At 38.7% G+C, this 13,853-nt stretch overlaps 1 protein-coding gene across 1 annotated transcript; it reads right to left on the bottom strand.

Annotated features, from left to right (window-relative positions):
* Position 1: 1 nt before the first annotated feature.
* smcr8b (Smith-Magenis syndrome chromosome region, candidate 8b) lies at positions 2-11,624 on the bottom strand. The gene is made up of 7 exons (XM_059334172.1): positions 11,343-11,624; positions 10,987-11,244; positions 7,283-7,695; positions 4,977-5,743; positions 3,187-3,651; positions 2,421-2,889; positions 2-1,022 (listed from the first exon to the last, which is right to left on the bottom strand). The coding sequence occupies exons 2-7, from the start codon at positions 11,170-11,172 to the stop codon at positions 575-577; spliced, it is 2,748 nt and encodes a 915-aa protein (XP_059190155.1). The 5' UTR covers positions 11,173-11,244; positions 11,343-11,624; the 3' UTR covers positions 2-574.
* Positions 11,625-13,853: the final 2,229 nt, after the last annotated feature.

Raw genomic sequence — 13,853 nt, 5'->3', positions numbered from 1 at the left:
GTCACTAAATATGAACTTTTTATTATTATTCACTGTAACTAAATGTAAAAATACACAGCAATAGTTACATTCAAGTTTATAAAAGTAAATAATTAAAAGGCCATGTAGTTCTGGGCCAATGAGATCCAAAAACTACAAGCAACTGGTACAATACACCATGCTGGTGTATTTTTGGAGTATGGAGTATTTTTTTTTTGCCTGCTTAAATTATACAGTGTTCATATGTGGCTCAATTTTTTTAAATAACAGAGTTCACATGTGATTCAGTAACAAGCCTTCATTTCTAAAATCACAAATTTAAAAAACTAAAACATGATCTGTTGAGGCTGACGGCATGTAAAAGTCTTTGGTGCCAGTGAGGCACTAGTGCATTTGTGTTCATGACTCAGCAACGTGGAGTAAAAATCATGCATAAACACACATTTAACACTTCAGATAAAAACCAAAGGGTGATTCTTCAGTGGCAGACAACAGAACTCTGCATCAGTCAAACTTACAGAGAAATCAGTGCATTTGGTTTAAGCTATAATAGACTATCTTTATGATGAGCTCATTGTTTTTGTCCATCCAGTGTTTATGCTGCATATGTGTTTCTGTGAAGCTGCATTGAGCTGTAAGCAAATCTTAAAACCGGTGGTCCACGTCCTGCGTGGTGCTGTTTGATGAGGTCGCTCAGGAAATACATCACCGTCAAATCGTACTCACTGCTGCAGAATCTTCGCTTAAACAGGAAGTCCTTTCCTTCTGTGCCATCGTTCCCTCCAGCAGCGTTAGGACGCTGTGAAAGAGAATAAAACGTGTACAGCAGAGCCTGGTTAGCCAGTGTGGTCAGGCAGCTCTCCAGGTGCAGCAGGTAGGTGAGGCCTCGGCTGATGCTAGTCTGAGGATTAGCCAGTCTGCCGATGAGAGAGCCGGAGTATGACGGACAACGCAGCGTCCTCTGGTCAAGGTCCAACAGCGCCAGATAACGACTGTAGCGGGTCAGAGAGTGAACAATGCTGACTGAAGAGCTGGAGGATGACCTGGTCAGAAGAAGAGGAGAGGATGTAACAGCTTTGTTTGTTCTTAGCACTGTCTCAGCATGTCTGCATTGTTCATTAAAAGATTACCAATAGTATTGAACGTGGAAAGGTTTTTGTTTTGGTGTAAAACAGGTCAATTAATGCTCTGTCAGAGCTATGCATGTGGGAACCCTGACAAAGAGAAAGGTTTAAAAAAAAAAAAAAACATGCCAAGCATTACCAGCTTCAACACACTTAAATAGTCACAACCATTTTTGACAAAAATCCCATACTTTTTTACTTTTTGAGGGGGTCATTTTTGGACATATGGCCTTTTTTTCCCCGCTATTTTTGCTATCATACTCTCATATACATCAACACACTATGATTGACCCATTTGAAGCATTTTTGGGCATTTTTGACTTTTTTTGAGGGGGTCATTTTTGAACATCCCTTAATATGTTGTTTTTTCAGTTTTTGGACAAACTATGCTACCACATGTATCAACAAACTATAATTGATCCATTTTTAAATTTGACCATTTATGAGAAATTTTAAAATGCTTAAGATGGGTCAATTACAGTCTGTTAATACATATGAGAGCATAATATGGCCAGAAATGACAAGAAACACCATATTTGGGGATGTCCAAAAATGACCGCCTCAAAAAAAAAATCATACAATAGCATGTCGATTTCTGTCAAAAATGGTCAAAGTTTAAAATGCCTAAAAATGCTTCAAATGGGTAAATTGCACTCTGTTGATACACATTAAAACATAATATGAACAGAAATTACAGAAAAACACCATATTATGGAAAGTCCAAAAATGACTTACTACACTATGCTGTTTCTTTTCCATTTTGGACATACTATAGTATGACTTTTTTTTGAGGGGGTCATTTTTGGACTTTCCATAATATGGTGTTTTTCTGTAATTTCTGGTCATATTATGTTTTAATGTGAATCAACAGAGTGCAATTTACCCAAAATACGGTCAAAGTGTAGATTGTCAAAAAATGCCACAAAACACCAAAGAATCGCATGTTGATGATGGTAATAATATAGTTTGTCCAAAAATATCACAAAATAATCATAGAATAGTGGGTCAAAGAATTGCCATGTCGAAAAAAGTAAATAAAAATGTCATAGTGTAGTTTGTCCAAAAAAAAGAAAAAAGAATAGTCTGTTGATAATGATAATATTATAGTTTGTCCAAAAATAACAAAACAAAAACATAATTTTGTAGTATGTCCAAAAATGAAAAAAAAAAAAAAAACGTCATAGTGTAGTTTGTCCCAAAATGACAAAAAACAACTAAGAATAGTACACTGATAATGGAAACAGTATAGTTTGTCCAAAAATATAAAAAAGCACCATATAATGGTTTATTCTAAAAAAAGGAAACATAAACACATACCTGTGTATTCCCATCAGTCTCCAGGTGAGCAGGTCAGTCAGTTGAAGCGGCATGGTCAAACACGGCATCACAGCGTTGTCATCGGGACCAGGAGCCGGCAGGAACAGACTCAGAGCATCCACCAGCTTTCTGACCAAACTCTCATCTCCTCCGATGACGACCAGCGGCCGGCCACTCAGGAGACAAAACACGGCATGCTGGGAGAACGAGTTCTGTTTGAGGAACCTGAGGGCCCTGAGTCCAGCCTTCCTCCTCCTCTTCTGATGTGAGCGCGGGTTTCTGTGGACATTTTGTGTGGGAGAGGGCTGTTCGGAGGAGCAGGTGAAGCTGAAGCAGTCAGACGCCTCGTCGACGCTCAGCAACCTGAGAGGAGCGGAGGGCGGAGACCACAGCTCAGCCTCAGCCTGAGCGACAGGAGGGGCGAACTGTACACGGAGGTCAGGCACCGACCACACCGCTGCTTCTTCAGCTAATGACAGAAATAATAGTTTCCCATCAATTTTCAGACCATAGAAATGTGTTTTCTAAATGACGATGTTGGAGAAACACAGTTAAAAACAAAGCTTATTGACAGATGTCAGTGGAGCAGAATCACTTAAAAAAAGTTTTTAAATGATGACCTTGGACAAAGATCTTTACTGAAAATATCTGTAAATTAAAGTGTGGATGTATGTAAGTTGCACATGTAAGCTTTCATAATTAGGCAAATAAGTGGACTTGTTCTTCAATCATGTTTTAGAAATGAATATTGTAGCAGATGTTTTACCTTGCAGTGGTTCGGACGTTCTATCAGTGCTGTTTTCTTCATAGGCCTGACTGCTCTTCAAACTTTTAAAGACCTGCTCCTCTTTAATTATAATTTCACCACCGACAGATTTTTTCTTTAAGTTGTTGTCTCGGTCAACATGACCATCATCTTCCTGAACAGGCTCTTCATTTTCATCCTCATTTACTAAAATAGCTGCATTCAACATCTTCTCCTCTTTGAGGATGTCGTCAGATTGACACTCCGTCACTATCTCCTCGTTCTCAAAGCCGTTAGTCACAGGTTGGTGCTCTGCCTCTTCTTCTGTGATGGCGGTGAGGTCGTCGGGGAAGATGGACTCGGTGGTGCTCAGTACCTCGATGCTGTCCTCACTGTTGGCTCGTCTTGCGTACGCTCGCACACGCCTGACGCTAGGATCTACCACAGCTCGCCTGTAAGAGGTGTCCGTCATCCCGACTGGTGTTTCTGTTGAAGAGAGTGAATTGTCAGCTGTATCAGGATGAATATACTGTCATATGACTGCAGCTCAATTAATCTGTTCATCATTTAGTCTATAAAATGTCACAACACAGTTAAACATGCCAAATCAGTAGCCATTTTAAAAAACAGATTAAAAACCAAATCTTTTTTCAACAGCATTCGGTTGAACTGTGTGCGTGCATGTGTGGTTGTGGGAGTGGGTGCACATGTGTGAGTAAGTAAGTGTATATGTGGTGAATATGTCATAGCTTGTCTACCTGCAGTAACTCTTCAATTAATCTGTAATTGATTGTTTGTTTTACTGTGTTTTTTTTTGTTTTTTAACTGTAATTATGTATATCCATTGTGAAGCACATTGAGTCTGCCTTGTGCATGAAATGCGCTGAACTTCCCAACTTCACCAGGGTACAAAGTAAATGACAGTATTTGTGTGTTTTTATATGTAATACCAGCATGATATTTAAATAGACTTAAATAGCAGCATCTTTATTTTGACATAATTGGAATTCATACATAAATACCTTGGTATACCATAAAACCAGTAACCACCCAAGCCTAGAACCTGTGACTCCTTTTGCTACCCTTTGCTACCTCAGGCAGCACAACAAATTTGTTTATGCTTTGTTCAATAGCAGGGGCACACCCAAAAACATCCAGAACACTGCAAAATTAAAATAAATGAGTAAATATAGACAGGAGACAGGGTTTCTGCAGATACAGACACCACCACCACACACTTCTAGTGGGTCATAAGTGATCATTTAAATGGATTATTTTTGTATCTCTCTATACATTCGGCCGCATGAAAGAGCCAGCAGACTTCACAGTCTACAAGTAGTCTCGTTCTTAAGTGGCTTGTACAAGTAAATTAGGAGAGCTGCTAATTCAACAATTTCCTCGTATTTTTAATGTTTTCTCAGGCACAAACACAATTCCAGACCTGTTGTAGGAGTCATGTGCAGTTTTTCACTTTTGTATTGTATATTTAACTACTTTCAAGAGATTTTGAGATTAAAAATCCTGTATAAATTACAAATCATACAGTGGGAGAGAGTTAAGATAAAAATCTGTAAATTTTCTTGCATGAGACCCATTGGTTTTTACAGGAAATCCTACTTTTACGAATTTTCAATTACGCTCTCATTCACTCCTATCGGCAATTTAGAGTCAACAATTAAACCTAAGTGCATGTTTTTAAACTGTGGGAGGAAACCGGAGTAACCGGTGAGAACCCACGCTGACACGGGGAGAACATGCAAACTCCACACAGAAGAGCCATAATATAATAATATATAATATATAATTTGTACCTCTGCTGTCAGATTCAGTGACAGCATGCTGCGTCCGATAAGATTTCTCAGTCCCGAGCACTTCGATGCTGTCGCCACTGCTCACACTTCCTGTCATCTCTGTGCCAACATCGAGGTCTGGACTCACTGTCCCAGCTTCTCCTGCCTCCAGTTTGATGGGGATTTCCTCCACACAGGAGCAGAATGAATCCAGACTCATTGGGTCTGATTGGAACAACTCGACGCTGCTCTTACTCCCTGTCGCCCTCTGCAGCTTTGCCTCAGTGCTCTCCCTCTCCTCATCATCATCTCCGTCCTCTGGGCTCCACAGCTCGAACAGGAAGTTGATAAGCGGGAGCCTCTTGGACAGCGATCGTGCGACGCGGGCTGTTCGCAGCATGCTCCTGTCACCACGGAGACGGCGTTCTGTGTCAGCGAGCTGCTCCTTCATCAGCGACAGGAAGTAGTCATTGCAAAGGTCCTGCAGAGGCTTCAGGGGGCGCTCAGACCTGCTGGGGTTGGAGGAGGTGGTGGCAGGGGATGGAGGACAGGGCTCAAAGGGGGGCAACACAGTCGGATCAGAGAGGGAGTCAGCTGGGTCGTAAGGCAAGAAGTCAGGCTGTTTCAGCTTCCTGTTTGGATAGGAAGCCACCTGGCGCAGGAGGTCTCTATGATTTAAGATTGAACGGTCTAAAGCTTCACGCTCATCGGCTATTTCTCCCTCCTCTGGGAAGCCATTTGTCATACTCGGAGGTTCGGTCTCCTTTAGCAGCGTCGACCGTGTGTACCTGAAACAGTCAGAGAGTTTATTTAGTCAGCAGACTCACAGTCTGAAAAACAACATTTCACTGTCTTTTCTGTTTAAAAGATTTAAGTCTGCTCCTTTGCTTCTGTGACCACACCTATTGTGATGTCACAGGCTCATGGAGTACACCTTTACAGCATTGCAGCCAGATGAGAAGTTAAACCACTTAAGGACAGACTCTTTAACCTCAATTCATACATTCCACGTGGCCATGTGGCTCCGACTTAAATTTAGTAACCCGACTACATCTACAAGGGTCCAAAATTTATAACCACATGGACTTTATGTGCCACTTGGGGTCACATCTGCATATGCAGACAACTAGTGCAGTAAAAACCGAACTGCATCTGTATGTTTGGGGTGTAAAAAGGGGCTTTATTTGAATAAGATCAGTGCTAAAAAGTCAAATATTTAGTTAATGGACTGAATGAAAATACATTCACAACTTTTTTTTTTACTATTTTTTTTATTTCAAGTAATTTATCAAGTATAATTGCCAAAAGAAATTTGTTTCCAGCTTCTTAAATGTAAAGATTGGGTACTTTTCTCAAAAATATCAAAATAAATGTAATATTTCTGGGTTTTACACTGTTGTTCAAGCAAAGTAAGCAATCTCAAGATGTTTCCTTGGGCTGTGATCTGCGTTTTTCCCTTCTTTTATTTTTTACATTTTCTATCCCAAACAATTAATCTGAAAAGTAATTAAAATATAAATCAACAATAAAGTTATTATTAGTAGCAGCTAAAAAAGGATGCTTCTCACTGGCTGGGCTGGGTAAAGACAAGTTATGCTCTCCACATCTGTGGAATGTGTCTGCCACGCAAACAGTGTTGTTTATACAGAATGATGTACATCCATTTCTGAGCAACATCAGGGCCCTGTATACCCAAAGATCACCCACAAAGGTGTTTTCATTTAATGTGGCCGATTAAAATTCTGCTCAGAGCTGTGTGGGTGTGTTCAGACTAAACTTTATTGACATTAATTTAATTCACCTCTGAGCTTTGTTGCATGTTAGGGTGGCACAAATTACACATTTATTATTCTAATTGGTACATGGAGTCCGATGACCTTGAATATTCCCAAAATAGCCCAGGTGTTTTCACTTAATCTGGCTAATTAGACCTCTGCTTAAGGTACGGTCACATTATGTTTCCACCCTGCAGTTTATGCGCGCGCCGCTGGGTTTTACAGTCTGGCACTGTGATAATGTGCTAAATATGGTGATGAAACAAGCTAGAATAATACATTCCTGTACTTCAATTTCTTGTTTCCTATTAAGACATTACTCCCCCCCCCCCCCCCCCCCAACCCCCCCCCCCCCCCCCCCCCAAGAACTCCTGCTCCTCTCGCTATATAAATAAAATTGATTTGATTTGATTTTGATTTGGCAAATATGGATAGATCTGTAATAAGCTAATAACGGCCAAGTAGCCAGTAGTGGACGCTGATGTTTTAGTCATGCTCTAACACTTAAATACATGTGTTTTGTAATTTCATTAAAGTACATTCTGGTCTTACTCAAGCTCCTGTAATTTTCTCTGCAGCTCGATAGAAAATGCTTGTCTGTTTCCCGTCTTGAGGCTGTCGGAGGCCTGAGAGAAGCTGGTCGACAGCTCAGAGAAGTTCTCCATCAGCTTCCTTTGGGCTGAACACACGTACGCCATGCAGAAAGGTCGCACCATGCCCCGAGCCTCCAGGTCGTACAGGGTCACATGGTGAACGTACGCAAACGCATCCTCTGCCGAATCTCCCAGAACCACTTTAGAGTCTTCGCTGAAGTTGAGGCGGGGGCCGGGGGATGCAGGAGGGGTGTGGCACGGGCCGGACGCCTGATAGTCCACAGACATAATGCGGACAGAGAAGTGGTCGAGGTCGAATGATCCAGTGACTCTGGGGTCGTCTGGTATCGTCAGCACAGGTTTGGGCCCCAACTGGAAACATACAGCAGAGGTTATAGAGACACAGCATAATATGAACATTCACCAATAACAATATTAACAGTCTATGTAATTACTGTCACACCGCGGTGAGGTGGTGTTTTATTATGTGTTCTGGTCTCATTATTTCCTGTTTTATTTTGAAATAGTAACTCTCCTCTCGTTTCAGATCACTTGCCCTTCCCCTTGTGTCATTTGTCTGATTGTCTCCCCTAATCACAGATTGTGTTCACCTGGTGCTCCCTTCCCTCCATGTGTTCCAATAGTCTGTGTTCACCTGGTGCTCCCTTCCCTCCATGTGTTCCAATAGTCTGTGTTTTCCCTTGCCTTGGTCCAGTATGTTTGACCCCGTCACCATACCAGCCAGTTATCTCCTTCTTGCCACAGCTTGTCTTGTTTTTCGCCCTTTTGGATTCCTCGCAAGAGTGATTTTTCTTTGTAATTTATTAGTTAAGCGCAGTTCTTAGTTTCATAGCTTTTTGAGTCAGCCGTTTTGTTTTTCTTCCTTTTGGAGTGATTTTGCTTTCTTTATTATCTTTCCCCCTTTAGTCCCTATCCAGTTATTCATAGTGTTTTTGTAGTATCTTTTATTTTTCCTATCTGGTTTTGTACCTCCCTTTTTGGATCGCTTTTTGTTTGTGCGTGCGTGCGTGCGTGGAGTTTTTATTTTATGGTATTGTAGAGTTTTACCTTTATCTTTACCCTTATCTTTCCTTTGTTAGATTTCTACTCATAGTCAGGAGTTTCATAGCCCTTTTCTTTCACTCTGTGAGGTTTTCCTGGTTGCTTTTTTGAATAAAGAGATTTTAAGTTAAAGTCCTGACTTGAGCCCGGCCTGACAATTACAAAGTAAACATTTACCCAGGGTTGCCAAAAAATATTATTTTATCCTTTTACACAACAGGAATTACTGAAAAATCATAAAATATTTTTTTAAACAATACATTCACCACTGAGTTTAAACAAAATGTTTAATCCAGGTCTGAAGCAACTAGTTGTCACAAATTAATCACAAACTATTTTAATAATAATTTAATCATTCAAATAAAGTATAAACAGTTAAAAGTTCTCTGGTTGCAGCTTCAATGTGAAGATTTGCTGGTATTCTTTTATTAATAATTGTAAACTGAATCTTTTTAAGGTTCTGCACTGTTGTTTAGACAAATAAGGACATTTTTAAAACATCAGCTCTCTGGCTCTGGGAAATTATGATAGACAGCTTATTTCACTGTTTTGTTCCTATGAGGAATTCTCTTATATATAGTTGGGTTTTGGAGATGCCCCCTTGAGATCTGGGAACATTTTTCACCATTTTCTAATATTCTATGTAGTCTTAAATGAGTGAGTAATTAATTGGGGAAAAAATGATTTGAAGACTGACTTGTCTTCAATGGAAATAAATTGCAAACTAGCAGCCTTGTGTTGCAGCAGCTTGTATTATTGTGAGTGATTTGTGCCTTCATATTTCTTAACAATATACAGGATGCACAGAATACTGTCAGGCACTCCTGTTGTATATATTTAAGGTGACAGATTGGTTTTAGTTCTTAGTTTTACTTTAGTTTCTAGTTAAAATCTTGAATGTAGTTTTTAAATGTGATTTATGTGTGACCTGGTTGTTGTAGTGCAACACATTCCCACTGGGATTAATGAAGTACTCCATCATCATCATCATCACAGCGTGGTTGGATGTCATCACTGACATCTAGAGGACATCAGCACACGTGTTTTCAGTTTTAAAAGTTTGTAACATTAACTGTAAAGTAGAAAAGAGCTGGTTTACAGTACTCAGCACCTTACTACTTAGAGACACTTCTGAGTGAAGTTTTAGCTGCTGAGATTTTAAATAATATTCGTGTTTGTTTTAATTACTGCATACGTGTATTATGGCTGCTTTGTGTGACTGACTGCTCATGTTTAGAAGAGTAGTTGTAGTTGATCTAGTACGCTCTTGCAAAATAGATCCTTATCTCATTGACACTTCCTGAATATATTAAGTTCAAGCCACTATCAGTTGCAAAACCATAAATATGACAGAAACTGAGCTGCAAAAAGCAGTATCGAAAAGCAAAAGTAAAAGAGATAAATTAATACAATACATAAAAAAATAATAAAATATCCAAATGTTTCATTTTATGTATGAACTTACGTACAAAGTTTTTTGTTAAAATAAAACACCTAATAAAACAGAGGTAATTCACATGCTTGAATACTGATTACCACAGTATCAAGCAATGTATATCTTCATCGTCATTATTATTACATAACTATTACACACCTTAGTTTATTTTACTATCTGTTATTATTTAATATACTATTATTATTATTATTATTATTAATCTGCAATGCAGTTTAGTATTGTGGTGGCCGGGTGTACATATTGTATTCTACAGACTTTAAAAAAAATCTTTTGTTTGGAACAGATGTTTGCAACAAAAAAATCCCTCAAATATCATGAATCATGTTGCAATTGCAATATCAGTAAGAATATCTGCGATTAGGGTTTGTTTGTTTGTTTTTTCAAAATCGTGCAGCCCTATGCCACGCCTTTATATCCTGTTATTTTACAATTACAATCACTTTGCAAAGGAACACAAATGAACTACACTCTTATCTTAAATGTCTAAATTGTAATGTGTACTCTCCTCAACTTGTTTATAACTATATAGCTTTCATATATCTCTTTCAATAATAATTTTATTTTCTTTGCTTTATTTCCTTGTGGTAAATTTCTCTGGTCTGTTTTATGTGCTGCTGTAAAAAAAAATTTATTTCTCCAGGAAATCAATAAAGTCTTATCTTACTTCCACTTTTGTGGCCTCCATGATAACTCCTACACCATAAAACTCTAAAACAGCGTGAGAGTGTCAGATATTGTTTCATAATTCACAAACTCTACAGGTACAGTTGTCTATCGTCACACTGTTAATGTTAATGAAACTTTGAAGTAACATTAATGCTCATGATACTTGTCATGTCGTGTTTCTGACAGGCTTGTGTGACTCTTATGTAAAATAAAGTGTTACCATATCTTGCTTAAGTCACAAAGGCATGTTCAAAAAAATTGCCTAAGTCATTTATTTCTTTTAAATTACATAATTTACACACGGTGTTATTACTATGCCAATAGCCATCCTTTGTTACATCCTTTTTGAGTGAAATGATCAATAAATGTCATATGTTACACTTTTGGTGAAGTTTTTAGTGTTTCCTGCAAAACTTGAAAAAAATGTGCTAGGCGATTATTTTAACAGGGTGACGCTATCCTAGATAACAGACACACACCTGCTCTGAGAACTCAGCCACCAGGATGAAGTCTCTCTGAAACCGGGCCGAGCTGGTCCAGGGATTAGATGGAGGTAAAAGGGGGACAGAGAGCTCTTCTGGTAGACTCTGACCCTCCTGGTCCTCCTCCCCTTCCCCAAACCCCTCAGTGCCGGTAAAGGCAAGCAGGTCCGGTGACCCGATCATCTTCAGACCGTGAAGGGTCAACCCATGGAGGATCTACTCGGGATCCAGCCCGGCCTCCAGTCCGTGAGTCAGCTGTTCACACGGGACGCAAAAACAACCACCGGGGAGTTAAAAACTTGTTGCGCAGTTTTCTAATACCAAGAAGCGACACAGAGTAAAACTTTACCAACCTTAAAGTGTCCTCCTTGCTTTCGTTTTATCACCACCGGTCGCGTAAACAAGTTATGTTTTCAGCAACAGATCTGAGAGAAAACCTAACCAAGAAGTGAAACTTGGCTGCGGGCGCCAGTCACACGGTTCGCTGACCTTTGTACCAGGTTTGTGTTCCTCTTTCCCGTAATTAACGACCTCACTTTCAGCCGAAAACTACTTTTACATCGGTGTCAGGTATTTGACCGGCAAACTGAAGCCTCTCCACCCCTGTTTAGCCATGTGACAGGCGCCGGGCCGGGGACGCGCCGATGCCGCTCTCTGCTGTTGCGAAAGAGACGCTTCATGGAGGACCAGGCTCAAGTCTCTTATACAGTCTATGGTCTCGAGACACGGCAGTTACAGCGATGAAAACTTCCGGTCATCCGTTTCAAAATAAAATACTTTAAAAAAACATATTTATTGCACATTTTGTTAATTTACAAATGGTGAACAACATAGAACAAGAAGGCACATACAAGAAAACAACAACAATAATGATAGCAATAATGATGATGAAAATACAATAAATAAATAAATAAATAACTGGAAGGGGAAAAAAAGGGGGGGGGGGGGGGGGGGGGGGGGTCATTTATAACCACAAAACAATCATGGTGGTAGAAAGATAAATAAATGAAAAATAAATACACACACACCACGCACGCGCGCACACACACACACACACACACACCACGCACGCACGCACACACGCACACACACACTTTTTGAAACAACAAATAAATAAAATACCTTTTACTTTGAAAAGAGCCGCTGGTAAATCGTTATTTGAGGGATTTTGTTTTTGTTTTTGCAAAGATCTGTTCCAAACAAAATATTTTCTCTAAAGTTTTGTAGAATACAATATGTTAATACTTAACTCTGAATAGTATTTTGACACATAATTGGCCCCTACTTACACTAGTAAATATTGCGATTTTGACAAAATTCAGATTAATTGTGTCCCTCTAGTGCAGATTAATTATAGGTGTATAACAACAGATAGTAAAACAAAAAAAAATAGTTGTAATATTTGTGTAACCTTTTATTATTCAATAATGAGGATGATGGTGATGATAAGGATGATATACATGCTTGATTATTTAAGCATGTGACTTATAAATAAATAAATGTTTACATTTGAATTCTCCTTGTATCATTTTCAGCCTAAAGTGATTCTTACTTTCTCCAGTTGTAAAAATATGGAGCCTGTGTAGATAGAAAAATTGGAAAATTTCAGTTAACTTAAATCATAGCCTGTGCACATCTCATCCTTCGCCCTATCTTCAAAATTTTGCCAAATCTAGCTATGACTATAGATTTCAAAGGGAAATTGACCGATTTGTTTTCTTTCACTGTATGCTTGATCTACAACAAGAAATTACCTTTACTTTAAAAAGCTCAAAGTTGCGGCTCCAGGTGGATTTTTCTTTTCCTTTTCTGGTCAAAAGTGGCTCTTTTAATTGAAGAGGTTCCTGGTCCGTGATTTAAGTAAACAATTCTGCAACTCCTCATTAAAGTCAGCTTATAATCTTTAAATATTCAAATATTTTGCTTTGTTAAAAGTAGTTGTGAAAAATGTATTCAGATCCTTAACTTAAGTAAACTTGATAAGTACTAATACCCCAGTGTGAAATGACTCCACTATGTGTAAAAGCCCTGCATTCAAAACTTACTTAAGTAAAAGTACAAACTTATCAGCATCAAAATGTACTTAAAGTATCAAAAGTAAAAGTGCTTGCTATGCAGAAGGGACCCACTGAGATTGTTTCAAACACTCCAAACATATATTATTACTGCTGCATTTATGTAAGCATTACAATGTTGCTCATTTTTATTACTTAATATCCTGTTATGAGGATTGATTAATAAAAATGCATAATCATTTAAAATTGATCATGTTTTTCATGTTAAATCTTGACCTGAAAAGTAACTCAAGCTGTCTGCAAAATGTAGTGGAGTATAAAAGTACAATATTTACTTGTAATATTTAGTGGAATAGAAGTATAAAGTTACATAAAAATGAAAATACTCAAGTGTCCATACCTCTAAACTATACAGTACAGCACTTGATTAAATGTACATAGTTGCACTCCAACACTGTTTATAATGTCCACTTTTAATAGAAAGCGTTTCAAAGGTGTGTTCAACTGCATAATCACTTTGGAGCATGTAGTTTGGGGTGCTTTCAGACTATGTTGTGTTAAATGTTTAAGAATATTTGTTATTCTTAATCAGTGATGATATGTAGTATAGCAGAATCTCTTCATAATGTAATTTAATGTCCGATGAACCAGTGTAACCTCTTTATCAGCTGCCTCTCACATGACATGATTTCATCAATTTGATTGATGTTTGAATGAAACTAGTGCAACAAGTATACAAAGCTGCACGACCCTCAGTTAATGGCAGGGGGCGCTTAACACTGACAAACAGAGGTGCAAGATAAAAGTCTGAGTCTTCTTTTCAAATAAAGATTTCAGGGCACCTGAGTG

This window comes from Centropristis striata, chromosome 1 (genome assembly GCF_030273125.1).
Source record: "Centropristis striata isolate RG_2023a ecotype Rhode Island chromosome 1, C.striata_1.0, whole genome shotgun sequence".
NCBI lineage: Eukaryota > Metazoa > Chordata > Actinopteri > Perciformes > Serranidae > Centropristis > Centropristis striata.
The sequence above is the reverse complement of the archived record's forward strand: the minus strand, read 5'-3'. Positions and strand labels throughout refer to the sequence as shown.